Genomic DNA, 27343 nt, shown 5'->3' on the forward strand with positions numbered 1-27343 from the left:
CATCACCGCCTTCCTCCTGTACTTGTTGTCACACCGAGGCAGTTACTCTAATCCAACGGGTGATACAAGCTCTCTTGTCGCGAGAAGATCGTGTGGGATCTCCACGGAAGAGGATCGTGTTGGTTAGCTTAATCACTCAAGCAAGAGAGAGAGAGAGAGAGAGAGAGAGAGAGAGAGAGAGAGAGAGAGAGAGAGAGAGAGAGAGAGAGAGAGAGAGAGAGAGAGAGAGAGAGACAGAGGAAGCAAGAGGGAACAAGTGATTAGCACTCCCAAACCCTACTTTTCCCAAAAGTATGCCTAGAAGGCCTTAAACTTAAATATCTCCAAATTATATAATAGATGATCTTGAAAAGGCACATCTACATAGGCAATAGACATGCCTAAGGGGGAAAAACATGTGTGCGTTCCAAGAAGTCGCACGTACCCTAAGATGCTTTGTGAGATGAGTGAATCACACTAGTAACAATAAGGACCAAAAATACTTTTTTTTTTTTGCTTTGCATTAATTAATTAAATTTCTTTTTTGGGTTGCTTTAACATAACGGTCAATTTTACTAAGGCTCCAATTTACTAAGACTCGAGTTCAGTCGCTCTTCCACATGTGAGCCTACTTTTGGCATTCCATGTGCTCCATCTCCATTTGTGATTGGATGTTCCTCTATCTATGATTGCTATGGTGGAGCCTTGCTCTGTGACTTCCACATCTAAGGCTTCTTTTGAAATTCGATGTGGTCCATCTCCGTTTGCAACTACATGTTCATCCATCTACGATTGCTATGGCAGAGCATCGCTCTACAATATTGAGCGATGTTGCTTTCCATGTCTAAGATTGCATTTGCATTCCATGTGTGTTATAGTAGAGGGACAAATCTAGCTTCCTACTAGCCTATCCATCATCCCATGCATGGGATGGATATCACGTGGTGGATGTTGGTGGTAATTTTCATTTGTGATTTGAGCTGACATCTGCATTTGCGTTCTTCCATGTCGAACATTGGTTCCATGCGGCCTTCCATTGTTTTGGGTGCCGTTTCATACCTTCTGGTAGAAATCTAGCCTCTACAAGGCTATCCTTCCCATGCATGAGATGGATATCACATGGTGGGTGCCAGTGGTATCTTTGCATCCATAATTCGAGCTAGTAGTTGTGTTGTATGTGTATTTTCTTATTACATATGAATGGAATATGCATAAATTCAGCTTCTACAAGCATGTTGATGTTACTGGGCATGGAGCAACATAATTCCAGGGGACGGGTATCATGTGCAAAGTGGTTGTCCTGTATTTGCTTGCTTATTGTTTCTTATTCCAGCCTAGGGCTCCATTAGATTCTCTATAAAAGACACCTTCTTGTCATTTTACATATGTTTCTAAGCATGGCGCCTAGGGGGTGAAGAACTACTCTATGAAGGTACTATTCAAGAGATGAGATTCCCCAAGAAGATGAGTTACCTTCTAAAGAGGCAGAAGTTGAGGAAGAGATATAGTTAGTAGTATAGGAGGAAGAGGAGGCGAAGTCTATGGATATTGTTGCTCTTAAGACATGCACAATACAAAGACCTCTAGATGTAGATCTCTTAAACGTGGACCAGTGTGGTCTAATTTGCTAGTGCTACCAGAATTCTTATTGGATAACAAACGCTATGTACTCTTATCTGACATTCAGAATATTTTCAGTCTTAGGGAAGATTTTTCTCTATGTGCTATTACCAATTTTCAGGAAGAGGGCAGTGGTTTTGTCTCAGAAGATGACAGTGATGACTTAGCATTGGAGGAAAATTACAATAGTAAAGAGTGTCTCAGCATATGTTTGGGCAAAGCACAAAAGTTCAAAGATGATAGCTTTGTGCCAGACAATAAAACCTTCATGGAGCTTCAAGCCAAATATGGCTATGATAAGTTGAATGACTCCACAAAGGAATGGATGAACATAGTAGGAGAAGACAATAAAAGTTCTATTTAACCTTTGGCAAGACCAACTATTCGTGACAGATGAGACTCAAGTTCTCTCTCTCTCTCTCTCTCTCTATATATATATATATGTGTGTGTGTGTGTGTGTGTGTGTGTGTTGTGTGTGTGTGTGTGTGAATGTGATATGTAGATTTATGTTTCCTTAATTATTTTGTTTTGCAGAGTACATTTGAAGTCAATGACGAATTCTTACATTGGCATAAAAGGGAGTACTGTGGCCAAGAAACAGCTCTCTCTCACTACCTACCCAAATTATCTAAGGTAAAGATGATAATCTACCACAATGCCATGAACCAGGAAGGGAGAGTTATAAATTTTTTATTCAAGACATTGTCCCTATTCCTAGGTGGAATAATTATTCCTAAAAGTTATGAGAAGATTATTTTGATAGAGAAGTCTACTGCCTTAGAAATTTTTGGATGCTACCCTGGTTATGTCATCACCCGAAGGGGTTATTTCCATACATATGCTGTAGTAGCATTGTCTCTAGGCATAGAGAACCCAGAGGAACTAGAAGAGTATGGCAAACACCGTTTGCTAAGGTATAAACGAAAGCCAGAACCACAGGAATTGCAAAAGTCATTAGAATGGAAAGATACATTGTAAAAGACTTATGTGTTACATCTATCTGTCCAATGATGATTAACAAAAATCTTTTGTTCTCTCCATTTGTTTTGTGCTTGTATGGCATCTGAGTTTTTAAATGCTTCGAAACGCTTCAATCTCTTACTTTCCCATATGTCTGAGTGTCTGCATCGGTTTGGATGACCTTTCTTTTTTGTGTAGTTGTAGTAGTATCTGTAAGATCCCTGTCCCCACCGCGCAACGAATTCTGGGGTGCTAGCAGCGGAAGTAGCACTTCTTGCACGGGGCAGGGTCCCACATTCGGGGCCTCGCCCACGGATATCCAGACAAGAGACTAATCCATCGGTTTTTCCAAAATTGAACCCGAAAAACGTCCTTTGTCTGGAAAGCACAGGCGATTCCACCAAGATAACTTTTTCCTAACGTAGTCAAAAGCCTTAACTAACTGAACTGATCTGACCGAACTCGTAAGTTCCATAGTCAGATCAAGGGACAGATTGCACTTGGATCAAAGAGACCAACCCTTTTTTCCTCATCGAGGCACAGCCGTTGATCCTTTTTCCATAGAACAATTTTTGTCCGTGATTTACTTCATCTATCGAACTAAATAGAAATTGAGTCTCGATTTAAGAATCCATCAGTCTAGCCTAACCCCATCCAGTCCCATGGGTTAGCCAACCGCCCAACCACTGTAGTGATGGGATCCAATTTAGAATTTGGTTAGGTTTTGTCTCGGGTACCAGGGAAAAGAGTTCCCAGGCCCCCTAGCTGGAATTCAATGCAAACATAAAACTAGCCACACCACTTACACACCCAATATGAAATTGCCTTTTTCTCCACATCAGCTAACTTTAAAACAATCCTTTAATGAAACCATTAAGTCACTGATCACAATCCTCAAAATCTCTGGTTGAATCCATATTTCCAATCATTCATTCATCGGTGTACTTATGGCATCATTGGCAACCAGAACGCTCACCACCTGTTCACTCACAGGGGCCTTTTCGATAGTTCCTAGCTCATAGTAACCGGCAATATATTCACATAACAAAATGGAATCTCCGTGGAAGATCAGCAAGATCAACCAACAGATCCATATAAAAGAGCCATGGACTCATCCGTTGAGGACCAGCAAGGCCAATCAACCAGATCCATGCCCGGTTTCAGAAAACATCTCTTACTCCTTATTTCAATATCTTCCACCACGACGCACGTGTGGGTATCTTCGGCGACCCAGAGCCCGAGCACCGTATGGTCAGCACCCTCTAGGATCCTTCGCAGGTCACGTAGCGCTTCACTCATAGGCCGCTTCCTTGGTCCCTCATCCACCGTACCGAAAGCTCACCATTTAAATCGAACCGAGGCTGGTCAAGACCTCGGCCGACCTTGCTACGTGAGACGTCCTCCATTGACTCTCCATCAACAGTTGCAACTTTATCAGGTAGGTCTCCACGACCTTAATCACAAGATGGTCAAAATGCTTCCCCAGCATTCTTGACATAAAACAGTCATTTACAAACAGGTCACAAATACAGTTTCTATATTGAACTCTCGTCTTTCCACATTATTCCATATTAATCCATATTATTTAATCCAATTCCAATTCCTATGTGTATCCATTCTTGACCAGATACATCATTTTCTATCCCATCACATAGGATTCATTCACTTCACATAACATCCATTCCTATCTTTCTTAATTTACATTACGTCTCCTCACATCCATTTCTCATTATATCTCATTCGTTCAGATCTTATACTATTCATTCACATTCTGATTCACATGACATCTCATCTCATCCATTCGCTCATCTCATCTCATCCATTCGCTCATATCGATTTCATATCCATTCACATTCATATTTGCATTCATTATTCCACACACACATCCACATTCGTATAACATCCACATTCACATCTACATTTATACATCCATTTTCACATCCACATTCATACATCCACATCCAAATCCACATTCATACATCCACATCCACCTCTACATTCATACATCCACATTCACATTCACATCCATACATCCATATCCACATTCCACATCCTCATTCACATTCACATACATCCATATCCACATTCCACATCCTCATTCACATTCACATACATCCACATCCACATTCCATTACTCCATTCACACATCCACATTCATATTCACATACATCCACATTCACATTCTATATCTACATCCATATTCCCATTCACACATCCACATTCACATTCACCTCCACATTCACATTCATACATCCACATTCATATTCACATACATCCACATTCACATTCTATATCTACATCCATATCCCCATTCACACATCCACATTCACATTCACCTCCACATTCACATTCATACATCCACATCCACCTTCATACATTCACATTCTCCATTCACATTCATACATTCACATCCACATTCACATTCATACATCCACATCTACATCCACATCCACATCCACATCCATACTTCCATTTCCACATCCACATTCATACCTTCACATCCCCATTCACATTCATACATCTACATCCACATCCATACATCCATATCCACATTCCACATCCTCATTCACATTCACATACATCCACATCTACATTCCATATCTACATCATTTCTTTCACATACATATAACTATATCCATTCTTTCACATACATACATCTCCATCTATTCATCGTTCATTTTTATCTATCTGATTCGTTTCACATCCTCATATCTATTTATAGAATACAAGAGAATTCTTATTTTCGATATAAGATTTCTTTACGCATTTATTTATGCATAAATTCCATTTTAAGGAGACTAACACTTTCGAAATAAAAATCAATCTTTTATGCATCTTCCTATGCATAAATTCATTTTAAATGAGAATGACAATTTTGAATAGAAAATCAAATCTTTAATGCATCTTCCTATGCATAAAATCAAAATTGATGAAAATAACTCTTTTGAACTAAAAATAGATTTCTTTATGCATCTTTCCATGCATAAATCCAATTTAGTAGGAAATAAACTTTTAGAATAAAACAATTTTTCTTATGCATCCTATTTATGCATAAAATCATTTATGATGGATGAAAATCACTCTTTTAATATAAAAAAATATCTTTTATGCATATGATTATGCATACAATCAAGAATTTCTTTTATGCATCTAATTTATGCGTAAAATCATTTATGATGAAAGTAACACTTTTATAAAAAAAATAATCTTTTATGCATACTTCTATGCATGAAAATCAAATATGATAAAAGTAACACTTTTACAATAAAATAATAATCTTTTATGCATACCTCTATGCATGAAAATCAATTATGATAAAAGTAACACTTTTACAATAAAATAACAATGCATACCTCTATGCATGAAAATCAATTATGATAAAAGTAACACTTTTACAATAAAATAACAATCTTTTATGCATACCTCTAAGCATGAAGATCAATTATGATAAAAGTAACACTTTTACAATAAAATAACAATCTTTTATGCATACCTCTAAGCATGAAGATCAATTATGATAAAAGTAACACTTTTACAATAAAATAACAATCTTTTATGCATACCTCTATGCATGAAAATCAATTATGATAAAAGTAACACTTTTACAATAAAATAACAATCTTTTATGCATACCTCTATGCATGAAAATCAAATATGATAAAAGTAACACTTTTACAATAAAATAACAATCTTTTATGCATATCTCTATGCATGAAAATCAAATATGATAAAAGTAACACTTTTACAATAAAATAACAATCTTTTATGCATACCTCTATGCATGAAATTCAAATATGATAAAAGTAACACTTTTATAATAAAAACATAATCTTTTATGCCTAAAAATCCATTTTGATGAAAGTAACACTTTCATAATAAAAAAAATTATTCCTTTATGCATAAAAATCTATTTTGATGAAAGTAACACTTTCATAATAAAAGAAAATTATTCCTTTATGCATAAGAATAATAATAATCAATATGCATCTTCTATGCATGAAAATGACACTTTTAGAGTATAGAATTGATAGGAATTACTCTTTTAGCATAATAAAAGATAATTCTTATTTTTGAAAATTTCACCATAGCCTCCTTTGTATGGCTGACCATTTTTTAAATTTTTCTATTTAATTTTGTCTTAAAAATTAACTCTAATTGATTGAAAGTAATCTATACTAATCAAAATTCACTTATAAAAGAGAAAACATTATAAAAAGTTTAATTCCAACAATTTTCACTTAACTAGGATAAAGAAGGGTTGATTCTGAGAAGAGAGAGGAGAAAAGCCTTTCGATCAAGGCATAACGTCCATTTATCACTTCAAACAATCATAAACATTAGAAAAACATAAAATCAATAAAGAAAAATACAAGAATCTCTACTTACATAATTTCTTGGAACTTTCCTTTGGCTTGATGGTTTGAGGGTTCAACTCTTGTTTGTAATAAGAGTGGCCACCAATCTTTGGAAGAGGGAAATGTCAAAAACTAGTGAATTATTATTAAATTCACAGTTCTTGGCTTGGGAGGAGCAGAGAACAGTGCATAAAACACTATTAAGTTTCAACAAAGGGGAGGGCCTCTATTTATAGGAAAAAGTGAGCCTCTAACCAAGCCAACTGATTCTAGAATTTTCCAGATCAGTTTGGTCAATTTTTGACCATTTTTGGGTCAGTTTTGGTCACTTTTTGGATCTAGTTGAAACAGGAGAGAGGAGAGATGAAAATATCTAATTTTTTGGGATTTTAAAAGTCATTCAAGCATGTGAAATAGGCGCCCTCTTCATGAGGAAAATTCCCCCATGCAGAGGTGTCAAAAATGCATCATTACTTCTAAATATCTCCCTTTTTTAACTATTAACCTTGTCCTTAGTCAACTCTTCATCTTATGTGAGTATTTACTCATTTTTGGGAGATTTTTCTTTTATTTCTTCATTTATCTCCTCCCTACATTTGGATGAATCTTATTGGTCCATAGGAACCTTATTTTAAAATTTCGAAAAAAATCTTCACCCCCAGGATAATGCCTCTTGAACAGATTATACTTAATTTCTAATGCACCTTCTGAAAATCTTTTTGAACGTCTATTTCAGGGAAACTTATTTTAATAAGATGAGGTATTTTTCTATCCAAAAATATTTAAAATCTGAATATTATCTCTCTAGAATATTTTCTCTCTCTAGGTTAAGACAGGTAGAAACAAGATCTTTTATATTTCTGAAGAGGGGAATGAATTACAGGGGAAGATACTGGACATCATGAGGGCTCTCGGGGGAGGAATCTTACATTCCACCCCACTTTAAAAACGCGAGATGTCCTCATCTCTCTCGCAAGTGGAGTATGATCTTTTTCATCTTCTTCTTCTTCTTCAATCACTTCAAGCGTTACTGCTTTGGAAGTGGACGGCCGATTTGAGAACAACTCTCTTTGACTTCCCCTATTATGAGGTTGAGGTCTTGCATTACTTTGGGTTGAAACTGTAGGTTGGATAGAGGGTCTACCTCTGGGACTTCCCTGATTTTGGTAGATAGAACTGTGATTACTCTGGACGGAAGGGGTTGGAGTCTGGAATCTTGATCCCTGATATTCTTGCCCTGAAAACCTCGATCCAAAAGGAGTTGGGCATTCCATGCTGCGATGTCCAAATCCTTGACAGTTATAGCATTTCACTCTCTTATTCAAGGGTGGAACTTCTGAAGTTGAATTCCAAGGGATTGAGTTTCGGGAAAAGGACATTTCTTCCATTTTGGAACTTCCCATATATTGGGTTTGACCTTGATATCTCTTAGGCGGAGGAAGGTTGGAATCACTTTCTGGGAATAAAAACCTTTTAAAAGGTGATGGTGCTTGCTTGGCGGGACTTTGACATCAAAGGCTTTGGCGAAATCCTTCGCCATCCAAATTGCTTCGGCCATGGAAATAGGTTTGGCATTCTTGACTAAAGTATCTAATGGCTCGTTCATTCGCCGAATGAACCTGGCCATCAGCTGCTCTTCATCCAATCGAGGGGAATATTTAAGGAGAAGGGCCAAAGCCTGATGGTACTCTTCAATTTTTCGGGTTTCATGCTAGAACTCATTCATCTTAATTTCAAGAAAGCCTGGGGGACAAAACCTCTTTCTGAGGTAAGCCTTGAGATCGGTCCAAGTTTGGGTATTTCGATCGAGACGGTTTGTCTCGCAATGGTTTTCCATGCCACTCTGGCTGTCTCCACTATCTTCAGCCTTACAAGAGCCATTTTGCTCTCCAAATTGTACCCGGTGACATCGAAGTATTCTTCCATTGATTCGATCCACTTCTCCACAGTCTCGCCCAAGTTTTCCCCTTCACCCTTGAAAGGTCCAGGCTGCGAACTATGAAGAGTTTTACGAACATCTAGGTCGAGCTCTTCTTCATTGAGTTGGGGGGGTTAACATTTCTACCACGACGACCTCGATCCATGTTTCTATCAATACGAAAACTCTTGTTAAGTCTCCTTATTTAAGATTCAATCCGATTTTTGATTCAACTGATTCCGGGGTTCTCTAAATAGGTCGGCTCCCCACAGAATCAAGGGATAAAGATACTCATATAGAATGCATTATCAGTTAATAATTCATTCAGAATATCTCATTCATATCTTTAACACAGTAATGGTCCATTAGACTAAATTTTTCCATCTGAACAGTCCTCCATGGGGATTTCAATTTTTCAGATTTTTAATTTATCATCCCTTAACTTGATCCACTGATCAAAAGTTAACAGGTAATCTGGCAGCACCATCCACTAATCTGATAGTGATTGGCTGAAGTCATTAACTTCATTCTAGCTACGAACATTATCACAGGGACTCGTCCCATTCATCCTCATTGCGGTTTCGCTCAGCTTATTACATTTCAACCAATTTTCAGGGATCATCATTTTTCAATGAGAATCCAATTCAACTCATCAGTTCTCAATCAGAATTTAAAAATCATATCAACCACATTCGAATTCATCAATTGGATAGCATTAATGCTTATAATTTCAAGTATTAGATTTACTCGTATATACAGCCAGTAAAGAGCTGCAGTTATACCCTCGGTATATATGGGTAGTCATGGTTCTTGGAACTATAAGGTAAACACCATCATGTCTAGGCCTCAAGCAAGTCAGGGATTCCATACAATTGCGGTACTTCCGTCTGAAGACCCAATTACCAATTTACGAATTTCACTTTGAATATCAAATTGTATGAATTTTATCATACAATTACAACCTTTTAGTGCTTCTTGATAAATTTTTGACATATTTGGCTTCTCGGTTGATCCTCATTAGCCAAATAGCTCTGATACCAACTGTAAGATCCCTGTCCCCACCGCGCAACAAATTCTGGGGTGCTAGCAGCGGAAGTAGCACTTCTCGCACGGGGCAGGGTCCCACATTCGGGGCCTCGCCCACCACATGGATATCCGGACAAGAGACTAATCCATCGGTTTTTCCAAAATCGAACCCGAAAAACGTCCTTTGTCCGGAAAGCACAGGCGATTCCACCAGGATAACTTTTTCCTAACGTAGTCAAAAGCCTTAACTAACTGAACTGATCTGACAAAACTCGTAAGTTCCATACATAGTCAGATCAAGGGACAGATTGCACTTGGATCAAAGAGACCAACGCTTTTTTCCTCATCAAGAGGCACAACCGTTGATCCTTTTTCATAGAACAATTTTTGTCCGGGATTTACTTCATCTATCGAACTAAATAGAAATTGAGTCTCGATTTAAGGATCCATCAGTCCAGCCTAACCCCATCCAATCCCATGGGTTAACCAACCGCCCAACCACTGTAGTGATGGGATCCAATTTAGAATTTGGTTAGGTTTTGTCCCGGGTACCAGGGAAAAGAGTTCCCAGGCCCCCTAGCCGGAAGTTCATGCAAACATAAAACTAGTCACACCACTTACACACCCAATATGAAATTGCCTTTTTCTTCACATCAGCTAACTTTAAAACAATCCTTTAATGAAACCATTAAGTCACTTCACAATCCTCAAAATCTCTGGTTGAATCCATGGTTGCCTTTTTCTCCACATGAGCTAACTTTAAAACAATCCTTTAATGAAACCATTAAGCCACTTCACAATCCTCAAAATCTCTGGTTGAATCCATCTTTCCAATCATTCATTTATCGGTGTACTTATGGCATCATTGGCAACCAGAACGCTCACCACCTGTTCACTCAGGGGCCTTTTCGATAGTTCCTAGCTCATAGTAACCGGCAATATATTCACATAACAAAATGGAATCTCTGTGGAAGATCAGCAAGATCAACCAACAAATCCATATAAAAGAGCCATGGACTCATCCGTTGAGGACCAGCAAGGTCAATCAACCAGATCCATGCCCGGTTTCAGAAAACATCTCTTACTCCTTATTTCAATATATTCCACGACGCACGTGTGGGTATCTTTGGCGACCCAGAGCCCGAGCACTGTATGGTCAGCACCCTCTAGGATCCTTCGCAGGTCACCTAGCGCTTCACTCATAGGCTGCTTCCTTGGTCCCTCATCCACCGTACCGGAAGCTCACCATTTAAATCGAACCGAGACTGGTCAAGACCTCGGCCAACCTTGCTACGCGAGACGTCCTCCATTGACTCTCCGTCAGCATTTGCAACTTTATCAGGTAGGTCTCCACCACCACAACCTTAATCACAAGATAGTCAAAATGCTTCCCCAGCATTCTTGACATAAAACAGTCATTTACAAACAGGTCACAAATACAGTTTCTATATTGAACTCTCGTCTTTCCACATTAATCCATATTATTTAATCCAATTCCAATTACTATGTGTATCCATTCTTGACCAGATATATCATTTTCTATCCCATCACATAGGATTCATTCACTTCACATAACATCCATTCCTATCTTTCTTAATTTACATTACGTCTCCTCACATCCATTTCTTATATCTCATTCGTTCAGATCTTATGTTATTCATTCACATGACATCTCATCTCATCCATTCGCTCATATCGACTTCATATCCATTCACATTCATATTTGCATTCATTATTCCACACACACATCCACATTCGTACAACATCCACATTCACATCTACATTTATACATCCATTTTTACATCCACATTCATATATCCACATCCAAATCCACATTCATACATCCACATCCACCTCTACATTCATACATTCACATTCACATTCACATCCATACATCCATATCCACATTCCACATCCTCATTCACTTTCACATACATCCACATCCACATTCCATATCCCCATTCACACATCCACATTCATATTCACATACATCCACATTCACATTTTATATCTACATCCATATCCCCATTCACACATCCACATTCACATTCACCTCCACATTCACATTCATACATCCATATTCAAATTCACATACATCCACATTTACATTCTATATCTACATCCATATCCCCATTCACACATCCACATTCACATTCACCTCCACATTCACATTCATACATCCACATCCACTTCCACATCCATACATCCATTTCCACATCCACCTTCATACATTCACATTCTCCATTCACATTCACATTCATACATCCACATCTACATCCACATCAACATCCACATCCATACTTCCATTTCCACATCCACATTCATACCTTCACATCTCCATTCACATTCATACATCTACATCCGCATCCATACATCCATATCCACATTCCACATCCTCATTCACATTCACATACATCCACATCCACATTCCATATCTACATCATTTCTTTCACATACATATAACTACATCCATTCTTTCACATACATACATCTCCATCTATTCATCGTTCATTTTTATCTGTTTGATTCATTTCACATCCTCATATCTATTTATATAATACAAGAGAATTCTTATTTTCGATATAAGATTTCTTTACGCATTTATTTATGCATAAATTCCACTTTAAGGAGACTAACACTTTCAAAATAAAAATCAATCTTTTATGCATCTTCCTATGCATAAATTCATTTTAAATGAGAATGACACTTTTGAATAGAAAATCAAATCTTTAATGCATCTTCCTATGCATAAAATCAAAATTGACAAAAATAACTCTTTTGAACTAAAAATAGATTTCTTTATGTATCTTTCCATGCATAAATCCAATTTAATAAGAAATACACTTTTAGAATAAAAGAATTTTTCTTATGCATCCTATTTATGCATAAAATCATTTATGATGAAAATCACTCTTTTAATATAAAAAAATATCTTTTATGCATATGATTATGCATACAATCATTTATGATGAAAATCAGTCTTTTAATATAAAAGAATTTCTTTTATGCATCTAATTTATGCATAAAATCATTTATGATGAAAGTAACACTTTTATAAAAAAATAATCTTTTATGCATACTTCTATGCATGAAAATCAAATATGATAAAAGGAACACTTTTATAATAAAATAATAATCTTTTATGCATACCTCTATGCATGAAAATCAATTATGATAAAAGTAACACTTTTACAATAAAATAATAATCTTTTATGCATACCTCTATGCATGAAAATCAAATATGATAAAAGTAACACTTTTAAAATAATAATCTTTTATACATACCTCTATGCATGAAAATCAAATATGATAAAAGTAACACTTTTACAATAAAATAATAATCTTTTATGCATACCTCTATGCATGAAAATCAATTAGGATAAAAGTAACACTTTTACAATAAAATAATAATCTTTTATGCATACCTCTATGCATGAAAATCAAATATGATAAAAGTAACACTTTTACAATAAAATAACAATCTTTTATGCATACCTCTATGCATGAAAATCTCATTACTTCTAAATATCTCCCTTTTTTTTAACTATTAACCTTGTCCTTAGTCAACTCTTCATCTTATGTGAGTATTTACTCATTTTTGGGGGATTTTTCTTTTATTTCTTCATTTATCTCCTCCCTACATTTGGATGAATCTTATTGGTCCATAGGAACCTTAATTTAAAATTTCGAAAAAATCTTCACCCCCAAGATAATGCCTCTTGAACAGATTATACTTAATTTCTAATGCACCTTCTGAAAATCTTTTTGAACTTCTATTTCAGGGGAACTTATTTTAATAAGATGAGGTATTTTTCTATCCAAAAATATTTAAAATCTGAATATTATCTCTCTAGAATATTTTCTCTCTCTAGGCCAAAACAGGTAGAAACAAGATCTTTTATATTTCTGAAGAGGGGAATGAATTACAGGGGAAGATACTGGACATCATGAGGGCTGGGGGGAGGAATCTTACAGTATCCTTCTATAGAACCATTGGAACACTTCTTGTAGGCTGTTTGCCTTACTTTTTTCACTACCATGTTGTGTATGCCTGAAATATGCATTTCGAGCCATATAGTGTGATTTCTCAAGCCCTTGTGTGTTCCAAATGCTAGGATCTCCGTACTTGTTGATAAAGTAAGGCATGTGGTTGTAGAGAATATGCTGCATAAGAAAATATACAATGTAAGTTAGTATCGAGAGCTAGGAAACAACAGTAAGCTAGAAACATACCATGTAGTGTGTAATGTTGGTGTCAGTCCAAGCAACTTTGAATGCTTTTTTGAGTGCTTGTAAGTTTTCTTGAAAGCTCTTTTTGTCTTGCTGGGAGTAGTTGACTTTCTCATACATTTGGAACAAAGTATCAATTGAATGCCAAACATCTTCTTTGACATTCCTTGAAGCACCTTCATGGTCTTTCACTACATTATGAAGCTTTTTCCACTATTGGTATTCGATTCTGCTTGTATAGGTTGTTAAAAGTATATTGCTTTCCTAACTTTGTAGGTTTGTGTTGCTGATTATTCATTGGCTTGGAAAGAAATCTTCTTGCCTTAACACCTCCAATAGAGGGCTTCATTGGAACTTCCTTTTCATTAGATGACTTTTTAGTGTCCTTCAGAATCTGGACATTACCTCCATGTAGTCCAATTTCTAATAACACCTTCTCCAATGCACAGATGGCTTCTTTCCTCTCTGCTATATTCTTGATCTTCCAAGCAAAGCTAATGTGGAGACATACTAGTTTCTCTATGCTAGTTGCAACACAAAGCATAAAGCGTGCATATATGCACATTGGAAAGAGGAGTCTCAAATACTGTTTTAAAGTTCTCATCCTGAATTTATCTGTTTGGTGGTCGCCTCCACCACCACTTAGAGTCCATCACCCTTTTGCGGAGTCCATGTAGTAAAGGCATGGAGACTTTGCATTGGCCCCTTTTTTGCAATTAAATAAGCACTTGAGAGTCTTCAAGTTACCCGCAAAGATGCCATTGAACTTGAAAGTCTCCCCTTTTCTCTACATGGAGCATCCTAGTTGCATTCATCTATTCTTTGATGAGATTGGGGATATGTGTCTAATGAAATACCCAAAACAAGTATTCATGGTCCTCTTTCTTGACCTCAAATGAACCTAGCCACCAGATGTTTATCTCGGACTGCATGCTAAAATACTTTGGATCATCCCTACTACAATTACAAAGAGCCCTATTCATAGGTGTTATTGTTGTGACCCTTTCCATCTTTTTCTCCTTGATAATCTCGCACTCATCAACCTTGATGACAAACTGAAGTACACCTCCTATCTCCTCAAATGTCATATCATAGAACTCCATCATTCTCTTTTGCAAGAGCTCCAAGTCCATGAATATATTGTTGTGTTCATTGTAGAATATGTTGCTACACTTCTCCCTTGAACTCTCCTACAATGTGGTATGAGTGACCAACATAGTGAAGCTGTTCTTTGTTTAATTCCTCCTTATGTCTCCAAACTTTTGTAGGTGTTGGAAGTAGCTGTGCTTTAATGCCTTTGGCGTGATGACACTAACTTTTGGATGGCACTATAACCCTTACGACTGACTCCACTTGAATCCATGGCGGATTGAATATCTACAGCCGAAACTATATTGTTGGTTACAAATTCATCCACTATATCTCATTGAACCACCTTTAACTTCTTCTCTTTTATCATTTCCCTTGCCATTCTTGATGTCATGAATGGTTTTAGTTGCTTTGCTGGATTAAGATTGGGATTGTTATTCTCTTTGTCAGGATGTATGACAACCTTACAAATACAACACTACTCATTACTAACATAGAGAACATGTAAATCACAAAACAGCCCAGCAAATAAAATAATATAAACTGCTAACATAAAGACATGTGAATGGGAATGCATTGAGTGTAATCTTACCTTATGGCTTGGATTCTCTTCTTCAGGCCTCCAAAACAACCGAGCCTCAAGTTCTCGACGTTTTTGAGCTGTCTTCTCCGTATGCGTAGTCCAATGATTGTGTCTTTTTCTCTATATTTACGGAGGTCAATTCTCAGTCTGTTGATTTGACATTCTTGTTCTTCTAATCTAACTTTCAGTGTCTTGCATTCACCAGACAAGCCAAGAAGCACATTTGGTAAGTGTTGTGAATAATGCCTTTCTCTTTCTTGCATGTAAGAAATTGACTTGCTATTTAATATCCTAGTAAGCCTTGGCGCCATCACCTGCAAAACACAAGAGAGTTGTGGGATTTGAAAACGGAGGATGTGAAGCAGTATGGGGGTCAATAGGATAGATGGAGCCTTTGAAGGGTCTTGGCTAAGTCCTATGAAGAGCCTTGTGAACATCAGGGTCAAGCTCATCATCTTCAGAGAGAGGGCTTTGTGTTGCTTCCTCGATAACCTCAGATGATCTTTGACATCTGATGAGAGCAATAGTTGTCCACTTCTGCATTTTTGAATGGGCGCATACACACTATCTAGATCAATGTGCAGATGGTACTCTCTTAATGCTTTCATGATTAGACTCTTCAATAGAATGAGTGTGTACATGGTTATTCTCCATTGGAGTGTTCTAAGAATGAGTAAGTATACTATATGAGGCAGAGTGAAAGAATATGACTCACTATAGTGAGAGAAGGCTTGTATTTGTCTTTTGAAATCGGAGATGAAGGTTCTAATTCCCTCCAAACTCTCTTCTGTGCAATAATATCCTCATGAACGAACTTTATTCTTGTAGTTTTGAATGTATCATTTCAAAGAAGGTTCCAACGAACTTTAAGATGGTCGCTTGGGAGAAAATTTACCTCTGGCTCAGAGACTACACTTTTATGACTTTTACGTTCTCTTTATTTTAGTATTTCAAGATTTTTTCTAGAGCGAGAAAATAAGAATTGACGATTTTCTTACAAGGCGCCCTACGAATGACCTCCAAAATGTCCTAATGTATTCAACCTAGTAGTTTCTCCTTTTGGTGCACCTGTTCTTCTTGTTGAAAAGAAAAATAAGACTTACCGAATGTGTATTGATTATAGAGCTCTAAATAATGTCACAATTAAGAATAGATATCCCATCCCTCGTGTTGATGATTTGCTAGACAAGCTTAAAGGTGCATCTGTCTTTAGTAAAATTGATTTGAAATCATCAAGCTCGAATGACTAGTTCTGATATTTATAAAACTGCTTTTCGTACACAAACTGGTTATGCCGTTCGGTCATCCTTATGAATTTTCGGTTATGCCTTTCGGTCTAACCAATGCACTTGCTACTTTTGCATGCATGATGAATCGTATATTTCTTAACCATCAGCATTGTGTCATTGTTTTCTTTGATGATTTGCTTGTCTTTAGTAAGAATCATGCAGAACATGAAGAGCATCTTACATTAGTGTTTAATCTTCTTAAAGAAAACCAACTTTATGCTAATCCGGGCAAAAGTCTCTTTTTCTAAGATGAAATTGAGTACTTAGGCCACATTGTTTCAGGTGAAGGTATCAAAGTTGATCCAAAAAAGGTAAAAGTCATTGAGACCTGGCCTACTCCAACATGTGTTAAAGAAGTTAGATCTTTTCTTGATTTGGCTGGTTTTTATAAGAATTTTGTTCGTAATTTTTCATTGATAACACTTTCTTTGACACTGTTGCTTAAGAAAGGTCTAGTTTTTCGATGGGTGAAAACCAACAAAAATCATTTGATGACTAAAATATTTGTTGACTCATGCCCCTATCCTCCAACTTCTAGACTTTACTCGACCATTCTTCCTCATAATCATTGGTGCTAGTGGCTCAGGAATCGATGCTGTCCTCATGTAAGATGGACATCCTTTGGCTTATGAGAGTAGAAAATTGACACTTTCTAAACTTTCGTATAGTACATATGACAAGGAGTTATTAGTCATTGTCCATGCCTTAGGCATGTGGAAAGATTATCTTATGGGTGCTGAGTTTATGATTAAGACCGACCAACAAAGTATTAGATATCTTCTTAATCAACCTCTTATCTCAAACTGTCATATTAAATGAGCATCTTTTATTCAGAGCTTTCATCCTCTTATCCAATATCAACCTGGTAAAGAGAATATAGTGGCTAATGCACTTAGTCGACGACCTTCTATTTCTAACATTTCAGTGCTTGACATTCATTTTTTGCATGATATGCATGACTCATATGCTACAGACATTGATTTTTATAATGTTTGGCACAAGTTAGAAATTAATAATTGGTTTCCTCTTCATGATTATGCATATAGTAATGGTTTCCTTTTCTTTCAAAAGTGTTTATGCATTACACTTCCTTATAGATCTTTTATTCTTGAAGTGATGCATCGTCCCCCATATGTTGGTCATCGTGGCATTCTCACTATTCTTTGCACCATAGAATAATATTTTTACTAGCCACAATTAAAACATGATGTTGCTTCTTTTGTATCGAAATGTGTGACATGTCAATGATTTAAAAGATGCCAAGGAAAACAATATGGGATAGTCATGCCTTTACCTATTTCAGCGGCAACATGGGAAGAAATTTCTATGAACTTTATAGCTGGTTTACCTACCATATCTTTGAAATGACATGATATGGATAATTGTTGATAAGTTTAGTAAGCAAGCTTATTTCATCGCATGTTGTAAAACATTGAATGCTTCACATGCTGCATAATTGTTTATCAAAACTATCTTCACAAATCATGGTTTACCTAAAGTCATTATTTCAGATCGTGATTCTTGTTTTTGTAATCATTTTTGGATGGCATTGTTTTTAAACTTAGGCACTAAGATTGATTTTAGTTCTACATATCATCCAGAAAGTAATGGACATATTGAGGCCACTAACAACACTATTTTAGATCTTTTAAGGTCTTACACTATCTCATCTCCTGCAAATTGGGATCAATATTTGCATCTTTTGCAATTTGCATATAATAACACACCTCATACAACCACTGGCAAAGGTCCTTTTGAGATTTTCTATTGTAATAAACTTCCAACTCTAATTACTGGACTCTCTCATGAAGTTCTAGTGGGGCTGATGATTTTGCCATGACTCATAACTGTATGTTGGCCGAAGCTTGTGAATCTGTTCTTAAGGCTTAACAAGCTTACACGAGATAAGTTAACAAACATCGAAGACCAAATACTTTTGAAGAAAATGATTTAGTTTGGCTTTGCATAGAAAAGTGCACATTAAGGTCTGTTGATGAGAAACATCTAGACATTAAATTATCTCCACGAATTTATGGGCCTTTTAGAATTACTGCTAAGATCAATGACAATGCTTATCGTTTATCCCTTCATGCCATTGGAATATTCATAATTCCTTTTACATTAGTCTACTTCGACCCTTCAAAGGTACACCACCTTCTACCCCCGTTTATGATGACCCACCTCTCCTAGAGGCAGATACAAAAATTTTAGTTCCGGAAGCAATTCTTGATCGTGAGCAAACTACAACTCGTAATGGCAATGTTTATGTCAGATATTTGATTAAGTATAAGAATCATCCTGTAGAAGAATGTCAGTAGATTATAGACCATGCCCTTGTTACACACTCTGTCCTGATCGACTCCTTTCTTCACAGACAGTTGTAGTGAATTTTACACTTGGTATTGCAATCGGTGTAGTTGTGTGAAGGCCACCGATTTGACGTATCACACGATTGGTAGTTTATTTTGGTATTTGATATTGATATGTGTGAAGGTCACCGATTTGAGGTATCACACGGTTATTTGCCAGTGTGTATGACGCCCCCAGGTGAGTCTCTCTTCCCAATACGTGGACAAGATATTACCATGCCTTGGAAAGATGTGTTATTTAGTATATAAGGGGGTCCCCACAAAAAATAACTCTACTTCCTTATCTCATCCAAGACTAGTTTGTTCCTCGACAACGGTGCCATTTATTCACGTCAAGACACTTCTTACTCTCTCTAGCAAAAGGAGCCATAGTGCTTGTGGTTAGATCACTTGTCTTAGATAATGAAAGTCCCTTTAGAGAGGCTAAAAAAGCCGAGAGGTGTTTTAAATCACTCTTATTTAAGCCCTTCCTCTTCTCTCTAATCAACTAAGCAATGGTTAAGCTAGGAAGCTTGAACCACCCTCTTCTATAATCATGCTTAATCACTCTCTCACTCAAGCAAGGAAGTATGCACACTCCATACAAACCATCAACACACACAAGCATGCATACTACAATCAAACAAGCAAGAAGGCAAGAGCTCAAGTGAAGAAGAAAGCACTTGAGAAATGATAGAATCCTCCATTCACATTATTGCTTTAGCAACATATTTCACATGTGGTTACTTTCCTTCCATACTGGGTAAGTCAATCACAAAAGTTGTACAAAAGTGATGACTTTGTAATAGCAGCCAGGAGGTCAAACAAAATAGTTAGATAATGAAGGTGAGTAGAGGTGGGAGTATGTTATCTAGAGTTTTAATTGAGCTATAAGGATGAACCTACATGGCATCATTCCATGGAATGGGACTAAAATGCTCAATACGTACTTTTAGTTTAAGCTTAACTCAACAACAACAAATATAAATTCCCTTATAAGTTTTTAGTTTTGAAAATACAATATGGATGTACAAGCTCGAACAAATTTTTGCATTTTTTGTTGAGCTCCTTGCATACAAGAACTAAAGTAGCAAGGCAAACTTTTTGCCCTCAAGGCAGTGCGTACACCAGCTCCCTATTCCATCACCATACACTATTCCTATCCTAATGCCTTGTATATAAGCTTATGACTTCTTTTTCATGCCCAATGTATGTTCACCATACACTATTCCTATCGACTCCCGGATTTTGTCCCTAAACTATCAAAGTGGAGAGAGAGAGAGTTTTTTAAATTATTACATCCGTGGCTTATGGCTCGATGGTAGATTTTCATCCTCTCGAGCTGCTTCTCATGCCCTAGCGACTGCCTCCTGGCACACGTCTTGAAGCCTTGTCTGCCTTTTCCTTGCAGATCGTGACGAGGTTTGTGTTCTCATTTAAGCTTTGATTTGGCGATGGAGATTATATGATGGTAGATTGATTGATTGATTGCAGATGGCTACGGAGATTACGCAGGTTCTGCTCAATGCCCAGTCTCCCGACGGATCGGTTCGCAAAGTAGCGGAGGAGAGCTTGAAGCAGTTTCAGGAGCAGAATCTGGCGCTCTTCCTGATGTCTCTGGCCAACGAGCTTGCCAGCGACGAGAAGCCCGTGGATAGTCGGAGGCTGGCAGGGCTGGTCCTGAAGAACTCGCTGGACGCCAAGGAGGCACCCCGGAAAGCGGAGCTGGTGCAAAGCTGGATAGCTTTGGATCCTGCCGCCAAGCACCAGGTGAAGGCGTGCCTGCTGCGTACACTGGCATCACCGGTCTCCGACGCCAGTCACACGGCTGCCCAGGTCATCGCCAAAACCGCCGCCATCGAGCTTCCCCAGGGTGACTGGCTCGATCTCATCGGAGCTCTGCTGGCCAATATGGGCGGTGGAGCTGTGCAGCAGCAGCCGCCCGCCCACTTGAAGCAGGCCACGCTGGAGACGCTGGGATACGTGTGTGAGGAGGTGCCGTCGAATGTGCTGGCACAGGAGCAGGTGAACTCGATCCTCACAGCGGTGGTTCAGGGCATGAACTCTGCTGAGAGCAGCAACGAGGTCCGTCTGGCAGCCACCAGAGCCCTCTGCAATGCCCTTGATTTTGCACAGACCAATTTTGAGAACGACATGGAGAGGGACTACCTAATGAGAGTGGTGTGTGAAGCTACGCTTTCATCAGAGGTGAGGATCAGGCAGGCTGCATTTGAGTGCTTGGTGTCCATCTCCTCTATCTACTATGAGAAGCTTGCCCCATACATGAAAGATATCTTTGCAATATCCTCAAGGGCTGTTAGAGAAGATGAGGAATCTGTGGCACTGCAGGCCATTGAATTCTGGAGCTCCATTTGTGATGAAGAGATTGATTTCCAAGAACAATATGATGGGGAGTTTCAAGGTGATTCTGATGTGCCGTCTTTCCAGTTTATCAAGCAAGCTCTGCCTGCACTTGTCCCATTATTACTGGAAACTCTCTTGAAGCAAGAGGAAGACCAGATTCAATATGAAGGAGCTTGGAATCTGGCGATGGCTGGAGGAACGTGTTTGGGTTTGGCTGCTAGGACAGTGGGAAATGACATCGTGCCCCTCGTGATGCCATTCATTCAGGAGAATGTGTCAAAACCTGACTGGAGGTGTAGGGAGGCAGCTACCTATGCGTTTGGGTCTATTTTGGAAGGGCCTTCCATTGAGACACTTGTGCCGCTTGTTAATGCAGCAATCAATTTCTTGTTGAATGCACTCAAGGATGATAACAATCATGTGAAGGACACAACAGCATGGACACTGAGCAGAATCTTTGAATTTTTGCATAATCCAAATTCTGACACACCTTTGGTCACAAACTTAAACCTTCCTCTTATTTTGTCAGTGCTGTTGGAGAGCATCAATGATGCTCCCAATGTTGCAGAGAAAGTATGCGGTGCGATCTACTTTCTTGCTCAAGGATACGAGGACATAGATGGTAGCTCATCTCCGCTATCCCCATTCTTCCAAAACATTGTGCAATCTCTTCTGGTTACGACTGAGAGAGAAGATGCAGATGAGTCTCGACTCCGAACTTCAGCTTATGAGACATTAAATGAGGTAGTTCGATGTTCAACGAATGAAACAGCTTCTATTGTAATGCACCTGGTGCCTGTTATCATGCAAAAGCTGAGTCAGACTTTGGAGATGCAAATCCTTTCACTGGAGGATCGAGAGAAGCAAAATGAGTTGCAGGCACTTTTGTGTGGTGTTTTGCAGGTGATTATCCAGAAACTTGGAGCATCAGAACCTACCAAAGTACGAGTAGGTCAGTATGCTGATCAGATGATGGGGCTGTTCTTAAGGGTGTTTAGCTGTAGGAGTGCGACTGTGCATGAGGAGGCCATGCTGGCAATTGGGGCTCTGGCATATGCCACTGGTGCTGAATTTGGGAAGTACATGCAGGAGTTCTATAAGTATGTTGAGACAGGATTGCAGAACTTCGAGGAGTATCAAGTATGTGCAGTCACAGTGGGGGTGGTAGGAGACATTTGTCGTGCTTTGGATGACAAAGTATTACCTTTTTGTGATGGAATCATGACGCAGCTCCTCAAGGATTTATCTAGCAATGAACTTCACAGATCTGTAAAGCCTCCTATTTTCTCTTGCTTCGGAGATATTGCTCTTGCAATAGGGGAACAATTTGACAAGTACCTAAAGTATGCCATGCCAATGTTGCAAGGAGCAGCAGAGATTTCTGCTCAGGTTACAGGCCGAGATGATGAAACAATAACGTACACCAATGAGCTACGCAGGGGAATTTTAGAAGCATATTCAGGAATATATCAAGGCTTCAAGAACACGAAAGTGGATTCCCTGATTCCCTATACCGGGCACATCTTACAATTTCTTGAGAGCATTTATCAAGACAAAGACAGGTCCTTTTCTTTGCTTGACATTTTTTTTGTGTTTGAAATATTGCTATCTGGCCAATTAGGTGAGGTGTTAAACATTTTTGTGTCTTTTTAATTTCTCTTAGAGATGGCGTTGGGTTGTGTGAAAGATGGGTGTATTCTTCTTGTTCTGCAAATATACTTAAATTGTCATGCTTAGAAGATTTTAGTTCTGACACAGGAATGATGCAGTCACAAGAGCTGCTATTGGAGTTCTTGGTGATGTGGCAGACACATTGGGCACCGCTGCCATTCCTTTGTTCCAGTCATCAGTATTCTACAAGGACTTTCTAGATGAATGTGTGTCTTCAGATGATCAGCAACTGAAAGAAACAGCGGAATGGGCACATTTGATTGTGAATCGCATCACTGTGGGTTGAGGGTTGGATTGTTCACTTCTGTTTGCAGTTCTACTTGATAGTAACAGCTGACCTAAGTCGGCCCTGGTGATCTCCATGGCCAAGGTGTTTTTTGCTGAAGTCATTAGCGTTCTGTACTAGAGTTGTTGCAAACTAGGATCTTTGATCCCTGGTCTAACTCAAGATGCCAGTGAATGTCTTCAACAATATGGCAAAGTGGAGCTGACTGCTTTTGCAGTTCTGTAAGGCATGTTGCCCCAAGGCCTGCAACAAGTTTACTAACTGCATCCTTGGATTGTATGCAGAGCTGAGACCATGTGGACAGTGACCTGAGCACAGCTTTTTTCTGCCTGCGTTAGAGTTGTGTGCATTGGTTTGAGTGTTGGTTGCATCAAGTCTGGAGATAACATGACTCTTTTAAATTAGTGAAAGCCTTGCCCACGGAATGAGTCAAGACCTATTTTCAATGGCATGCTGTTGAAAACAATCCCAATGGAAGTCTACTGCATTTGCATAATAACCTGAACTTGATGCTTTTGTCATCAAGGATTGATCTGGAAAATATCTGTAATGGGACTATTATGAACTCAAACTAGCACGTGTGTACATCTGTTTACACTACCTCCTGCTCAAAATCTCATTAATGGTTACAGATTCAGTTGGTTGCTTCTGGTCAGATCTCTTCAGAGGGCACATAATTGGTTGGTGATATAAAGCTTCATTGCTTTTTTTAAAGTGGCACATGGAAGGCAGGCTTCAATGGTGCTGAACTCCGAGGTCTTTTACCATGTTTCTATGTGCTGTATGCAGCACTGCAGTTCTGTTGTAGTGCTCAAGTATGCTATTGTTAGGACTGATATTTTAATGCGCCTGTATAGTCCAAAGCATATTGACATTGGATGTAGACACTTCTACTCGTTGGAAGAGAGGAAACGGCAGGAGATGGATTGTACAATTTTACCAAATTGTTTGTACTTCTTGGAAGCGTCATTTTATAATGTGTACTGCCAGGGTATTGCACCCAGGTAGGCTGTCTTACTTTTCTTCTGTGTATTGTATTGGTAAAGTACATTTTTAGCTTTATCACCAGAACTTTTGTTGAGCACTGTATTCTCTTCAGTCGTTTTTCCTTAATGAGAACCTGGTTGCTAGAGATCCCTTTTGAATGGCCGCCTCCTACAACTATGTGCTTACAGGTTGTTTCTGGAGACGCAAGTGCTAACCTGCTACAGACTCTGTGGCAACTATGGTTTAAATGAGTAGGATCTATTTTTGACACTCGCGCCAACTTTGGTTTAAATTATTAGCTGCTTTTGACACTTTCTTGAAGGTGTGAGCTTCGTGCCAAAAATATCTGAGTCACTTCTAATTATGAGTTATAAAGCCAATTGGCCTGCCTTAGGGCACCCACACACTTGCCCACCAGTGGCCTTGCTGCCACTGCCACTGCCACTGCCACTGGTGGGGTTTGGGTTCACGTGAGAAGGAATTGTTGGACTGCATTTAATATAAGAAAAATGCACTTTATTTTGAATTATCAAGTAGCCATTGGCTGGGACCTTCAAAAGCTGTTAAAATCTTGAACGTTGGGATGGTGGTAAATCTGACCAGCCAGTTTTTGTGGGGGTTATATCTGTCATTGGAGGGCAGCCAGTCATTTGCAGTTTGGTGGTGTGAACTGAATGGAGGGCAGCCAGCTGCCCTCCAGCCTCCCACCAGCCCGCTGGCGTGAACAGCTCCTTGGAGGAAGTTCTAGGTAATGCATTCCTTTTTTGTCACGGATAGCATCGAAGATAATTATGTGGAAAATACAAAATATATTTGGGGTTCTCTCCTTTTCTCCCTTACAGAGGAAATCCTCTCGTCTTTCTTATCTCTTTCTGATATAGAGTATCAGAGATACCACATCCCCTTGGGGTCACTCTCGATAGAGTGCAGGAGATGCAGTGCACCAAATGCCCAGTCAACCATCCATATGGCATCTTCAGATCCATGAGATCCCCCCCGCATGGAGGTGGACATAATAGAAATATATATTAATATTAGACCGTGGAAGTTTCTTCATACCACAGATGGTAGTTTTTATCTTTTAAGAGCCAGGTGGCTACACTCGTACGTTATATCGAGAGGACCATTTCTCTCCGCACATGGTGATGTTCATGATTGCTATTGTATATGTATGTAGCTAGTCATTTCATTTTCTTATTCTTTTACATGATCCAAGTTTTGGTCTAACATAACTCTCTCTCTCTCTCTCTCTCTCTCTCTCTCTCTCTCTCTATTGTTAAATGTAGCTAGTCTTTTCATTTTCTTATTCTTTTTAAAAAAAACATGATCCAAGTACTTCATGGAATATTGTAACAATTTTTGGTCTTACAGAGCTCTCTCTCTCTAGGCACTGTGGAAAGCATGCTGAATCTCATTATAACTCCAGGAGTGAATTGATTTCTCTTTTTTCCTTGTATGTTTGCATGTACATATATATGTATGTGTGCCTGTGTATGCATGATATACAAGTGTGCGTGTGCACAAATTTATACGTTCTTGTGAACATGAGATGCTCTGGTAAACTGCATGAAACCTTTTTGCATATGCCAAAAAACTCTTGTGAAGCAATAGTGACGTTCCCAAGAGTGTTGCAGTAAAACACACAATTAAAACACATTTCATTTAAAATAAAACAAAACACTTGCTTATAAGAATGGAATCACTTCATTTATTTTGAATGCCAGATTTGGATATATATATTTAACTAATTAATTCGTCTGTCTTTTTGATATAACACAGTCTCACTTCGAAGTAGTCCCTAGGAGGGGGAAAAAAAAAGAAGGTTCTTTATAGGTGTGCCTTCATAGTTTAAAATTGTCTGAAAAAACTGAAAGATACAGTGTTCCTGCGGAAGGTGAAGGATATGCTTGAATCATGTCAAGAGGAAATTGCTGTGTTTGGGGGAGAGAGGGCCCATCTCTCTCTCTCTCTCTCTCTCTATATATATATATATACATACATATACATATACATATATATTTATATATACATACATACATATATATAGAGAGAGAGATGAGGTGTCAATTCTAAAATATGAAGAAAGAACCTTTTTCTTGTTTCACCACAACAAAAAAGACAATTGAATTAACTCTAATACATACATACATACATACATACATACATACATACATATATATATATATATATATATATATATATATATATATATGCACACATACACATACATATATATATAAGCACGCATGTGTGTTATTATATGTATATGTATATATGTCTATATATGTATATATATATGTGTGTGTGTGTGTGTGTGTGTGTGTGTGTGTGTTTTTGCAGAAGATGAAAGATTCGTTTGATTCATTTCAAAAGGAAATTCCCCCAAGGGAGAGAGTTTCCAATACATGCTGCCTTTGAATTATTGCTAGTTCATGCATGTCCAATGTCCTCTCTCTCTCTCTCTCTCTCTCTCTCTATATATATATATATATATGTTTGTGTGTGTGTGTGCATGTGTATATGTATGTATACACACACATATATAGACACACCCCCCACACACATGTATATGTATGTACATATATGTATATATAGGTATATGTATATATATGTATGTTATAGATGTTTATGTATGTA

At 38.1% G+C, this 27343-nt stretch overlaps 1 protein-coding gene across 2 annotated transcripts; it reads left to right on the forward strand.

Moving 5' to 3' along the window:
- The first annotated feature begins 20680 nt into the window (after positions 1-20680).
- On the forward strand, positions 20681-24808 carry LOC147614915 (importin subunit beta-1-like). 2 transcript variants are annotated; one of them, XM_086780237.1, is made up of 3 exons: positions 20681-20820; positions 20893-23324; positions 23521-24808. In XM_086780237.1, exons 2-3 carry the CDS (start codon positions 20893-20895, stop codon positions 23717-23719), a joined length of 2631 nt encoding a protein of 876 aa, XP_086636363.1. In that variant the 5' UTR covers positions 20681-20820; the 3' UTR covers positions 23720-24808. The 2 variants fall into 2 exon arrangements, with proteins under 2 accessions (XP_086636363.1, XP_086636364.1); XM_086780238.1 differs by having other exon boundaries at positions 20683-20820; positions 20914-23324.
- Positions 24809-27343: the final 2535 nt, after the last annotated feature.

The sequence above is a fragment of the Cibotium barometz genome, chromosome 41, assembly GCF_041138505.1.
Source record: "Cibotium barometz isolate CiBa-2024 chromosome 41, ASM4113850v1, whole genome shotgun sequence".
In the NCBI taxonomy this organism is placed as follows: domain Eukaryota; kingdom Viridiplantae; phylum Streptophyta; class Polypodiopsida; order Cyatheales; family Cibotiaceae; genus Cibotium; species Cibotium barometz.

Coding starts and splice junctions, on each gene's coding strand:
- LOC147614915 (XM_086780237.1), top strand. CDS start 20,893: ATGGCTACGGAGATTACGCAGGTTCTGCTCAATGCCCAGTCTCCCGAC. Junction 23,325..23,520: donor ATTTATCAAGACAAAGACAG/GTCCTTTTCTTT, acceptor GTTCTGACACAG/GAATGATGCAGTCACAAGAG.